General features: G+C 46.0%; 1 protein-coding gene across 2 annotated transcripts; it reads left to right on the top strand.

Moving 5' to 3' along the window:
• Nucleotides 1–1962: 1962 nt before the first annotated feature.
• LOC119307608 (F-box/LRR-repeat protein At2g29930-like) lies at nucleotides 1963–3439 on the top strand. 2 transcript variants are annotated; one of them, XM_037583683.1, is made up of 3 exons: nucleotides 1963–2964; nucleotides 3087–3221; nucleotides 3322–3439. In XM_037583683.1, the coding sequence occupies exons 1-2, from the start codon at nucleotides 2082–2084 to the stop codon at nucleotides 3098–3100; spliced, it is 897 nt and encodes a 298-aa protein (XP_037439580.1). In that variant the 5' UTR covers nucleotides 1963–2081; the 3' UTR covers nucleotides 3101–3221; nucleotides 3322–3439. The 2 variants fall into 2 exon arrangements, with proteins under 2 accessions (XP_037439580.1, XP_037439579.1); XM_037583682.1 differs by lacking the exon at nucleotides 3322–3439 and having other exon boundaries at nucleotides 1963–2929; nucleotides 3027–3181.
• The last annotated feature ends 872 nt before the right edge of the window (nucleotides 3440–4311 follow it).

Below are 4311 nucleotides of genomic sequence, written 5' to 3'. Positions count from 1 at the left end.
GCCAGACTATATACTTTGGCCGGACTGTTGGACTATGAAGATACAAGATTCAAGACTTCGTCCCATGTCCGGATGGGACTATCCTTTGCGTGGAAGGCAAGCTTGGCGATTCGGATGTTAGATCTCCTTCTCTGTAATCGACTCTATGTAACCCTAGCCTCCTCCGGTGTCTATATAAAATGGAGGGTTTAGTCCATAGGACAAGAACAATCAGAATCATAGGCTAGCTCCTAGGGTTTAGCCTCTACGATCTCATGGTAGATCAACTCTTGTAATACTCATATCATCAAGATCAATCGAGCTGGAAGTAGGGTATTACCTCCATCGAGAGGGCCCGAACCTGGGTAAAACATCGTGTCCCTTGCCTCCTATTACCATTAGCCTTAGACGCACAGTTCGGGACCCCCTACTCGAGATCCACCGGTTTTGACACCAACAATGGGATCCAAGGACCAGAGGGGAAACCCTTCTCCCATCTAGGGAGAAGGTCAAGGAAGAAGAAGAAGAAGGGGGCTCTCTCCCCCTTGCTTCCGGTGGCGCCGGAGCGCTGTCGGGGGCCATCATCATCACCGATCTTCACCAACACCACCGCCATCTTCAACAATATCTCCATCACCTTCCCTCATCTATATTCATCAGTCCACTCTCCCGCAACCCGTTGTACATTCTACTTAAACATGGTGCTTTATGCTTCATATTATTATCCAATGATGTGTTGCCATCCTATGATGTCTGAGTAGATTTTCGTTGTCCTATCGGTGATTGATGAATTGCTATGATTGATTTAATTTGCTTGTGGTTATGTTGCTGTCCTATTTTGCCCTCCGTGTCGCACAAGCGTGAGGGATTCCCGCTGTAGGGTGTTGCAATATGTTCATGATTCGCTTATAGTGTGTTGCTTGAGTGACAGAAGCATAAACCCGAGTAAGGGGGTTGTGGCGTATGGGATAAAGGGGACTTGATGCTTTAATGCTATGGTTGGGTTTTACCTTAATGATCTTTAGTAGTTGCGGATGCTTACTAGAGTTCCAATCATAAGTGCATATGATCTAAGAAGAGAAAATATGCTAGCTTATGCCTCTCCCACATAAAACTTGCTATCGGTTTAGTAACGTAGTCAATTGCTTAGGGACAATTTCACAACTCCTACCACCACTTTTCCACACTCGCTATATTTACTTTATTGCTTCTTTATTTAAACAGCCCCTAGTTTATATTTACATGCTCTTTATTATCTTGCAAACTATCCTATCACACCTACAAAGTACTTCTAGTTTCATACTTGTTCTAGGTAAGGCGAACACCAAGCGTGCGTAGAGTCGTATCAGTGGCAAATAGGACTTGAGAGAATATTTGTTCTACCTTTAGCTCCTCGTTGGGTTCGACACTCTTACTTATCGAAAGAGGCTACAATTATTCCCTATACTTATGAGTTATCAGTCCGACGTGAAAGTGCAAGGAGTTTTAGCGTGCCAACTTAATTTTGGAACCTCCCGTATAATTTTGGTGGGCGGATAACCGCCCAAAACTTCACATTGCGTTGCACCGGATCGCCGCTCCCACACTCGCCGCCATACTGCATTGCCCGGCCCCATCGTGCTCGCCGTGACGCGCCGTTACACACCGCTGCCGCTCGTCGCCACACGCTCGTCGTCGTGCTCCTGTCAATGACTTGCGGGCCCTACGCTTTTTAATAGAAAATAAAAACAATAAAGTTTTTACGGGGAGATGTTTATGAGAACTGAGAAAAGTGGTAAAAAAACTTCCTGTAAATTATACGGCCATCCTGTAAAATGAATTTTACTAGAAGTTTTCAGGAGAGTTTTTTTGTGTGTTGTTTTTTGAGGGGGGAATTCCTCTTAGCTCGTCAAGCTTTTTTTTTTTTGTTAGGCAATCTTTAACTCGTCAAGCTGGAAACCTCAGTCAGCGCAAGCAACATAAGCAGAAGGCCCGGCCCACCGCTCTGCCCTCCTTCCTTCCTCCGGCAGGGAAAGGAAAAAAGAAACTCAAACCGAGAGGTTGAGACCACGAGTGCGGCGGCGCTCCACCGTCCTGTGCCCTAGTCCGGCCGCCGGCCAGACATGGAAGCGCGCGGTCCTATTCCGAAGAGGACGAAATTTACGGCGTCCAAGATCCAAGAGGTGCTGCCGTCCCGGGAGGCTTTGGAAGCCCCCGGCCACAGACCACCCCCCTCCGCCCACAACCAACAACCGCCGCCCGGAGTGGGTGAGGATGAAGAAAGCTCCGACCGCATCAGCAACCTCCCCGACGCCATCCTCGGCGAGATCGTGTCCCGCCTCCCCACCAACCAAGGCGCCCGCACCCAGATCCTCGCGCCCCGGTGGCGCCACATCTGGAGCTCTGCGCCTCTTAGCATCGACTGCGAAGGCCTCCCCGCCGATAACGAGGTACTCGCTGGCATCGTCTCGCGTACGGTTTCATCGCATCCGCCCCCCTGCCGCCGCTTCTGCGTCCCCTCGTGCTTCCTCGGCGACCGAGCTTCTACGGTGGACAAATGGCTCCGAACCCCCGCTCTGGACAACCTCCAGGAGCTTGAGTTCTGGTTCAAGCCATACTATCGACCGCAGCCGCTGCAGCATCCCCCACCATCGTCCATGTTCCGCTTCTCGGCCACGCTCTGTGTTGCCACCATCGGAAACTTCAACCTTCCGGACAGCATAGTCCAAGGGCTTCACTTCCCCCTGCTTAAGCAGCTCGGACTTGAACTTGTCAGCATCTCGGAGTGCTCGCTGCACAGCTTGATTGCCAGTTGCCCTGCTTTGGAGTACTTGCTGATTAGCCATGGATTCGGCTTTCGCTGCCTCAGGATCAACTCCCTTACCCTTAGAAGCTTTGCTGTCAAGAACTATCGGAAAGGCAATGACCAGTTAAAGGAACTCATTGTCGAGAATGCACCTTGCCTTCAAAGGTTGCTCCATCTTGATTTTGACTATGGTTATTCAGGTACCTTTGGCCATCCTTCTTGTTGCCTTCACGAGGCTTCTCAGTTTCATCTCTGTATGCAGGAAAAATAAAACCATGTGCACTTGTCGTTGGCCTAATTTTGCCTATGATGCTTGATGAAGGGCTTGCGTGTTGATAGACTGACAACGGTGGTGCACACAGTGAAGAATTTAGCTGTCAATATGAAGATTCTTAGTTTGGATACAATTATCGAGTTGATGCGATGCTTTCCATGCTTGGAGAAGATATATATTGAGGTGAAAATTCTTCCTTTAAAATTCATTGCCTTCAAATGCTCATTTGATCTACTTACTGAACTGAAGTGGTTGGTTTCCATTTGTCCATTTTCTTTTTCAGTCAGAGTCAAAGAAGGAAAAAAATGTGCGCGGTCGCAGACACCGGAATCTTACCAAATGTCCTAACATCCGTCTAAAGACAATAGTACTTGAATGTTATGAGGGTATTAAGTCTGACATCGAATTTGCTTCATTCTTTGTACTGAACGCTACAGTGCTGGAGTTAATGACACTTCAGATCGGAGCCAGGGATTATAATGAACAATTCTTGGCAGAACAACGTAGGAAGCTTCAGCTAGAAAACAAGGCTTCACGAGGTGCTCGGTTTCATTTTACAACTGATAAATGTGCCCGTGGTGTTTGGGATGTGCATCATGTCCGTGACTTGGATTTAACTGATCCATTTGTATGTTGAAACTAGCACTTGTCCATTTTAGAATTATTCTTCAATGTTAGCCTATCTCGGTTGTTATCCTGTCAAAACTTGATTGCTTTTGGTGTTTGCCGTTTTTGTAAGTTTATATTTTAAACTAGCTGTTTGTGTCGTAACATGTAACAGCCTTGCCATTTATGAAGCATAGGGTAATCTGATTGTCATATTGAGGACTAATTAACAATTGTATGGTAGCTCATTTGATTTCTGGTGAAACACCACCAACATATGGGAAATCTGCCTGACCAGTGTTCATAATCTGGAGTAAATGTATTTGAATGTGGTTCCTTTTTGTATAACCTATGGCTGAATGTTTTTATAATTCAAGTTTTGTGTGGTCATTTAAGTTGAAGTTGTGTTTCGAGTCTAATTTGTCATGTTTTCCAATAAAAAAAAGGAACATTGTATGGATGCATATATGCATGTCCTGTGTTGTTTTGGCAAGGAAAATACTTGTCCATCAGTACTAGCGTGATATACTTTTGCTTCTAAGATTTTTTCATGAAATCTATTATTTGCTAATCTTAGCATTGACCGCCTTTTTTGGTTGGGCATCATAACTGAAAATTCACGTTTGAGTGACCAGCATAGTGTTTTCATTTTGTAGTATTTCGAGAC

Source organism: Triticum dicoccoides, chromosome 5B (assembly GCF_002162155.2).
Source record: "Triticum dicoccoides isolate Atlit2015 ecotype Zavitan chromosome 5B, WEW_v2.0, whole genome shotgun sequence".
Taxonomy (NCBI): domain Eukaryota; kingdom Viridiplantae; phylum Streptophyta; class Magnoliopsida; order Poales; family Poaceae; genus Triticum; species Triticum dicoccoides.
The sequence above is the reverse complement of the archived record's forward strand: the minus strand, read 5'-3'. Positions and strand labels throughout refer to the sequence as shown.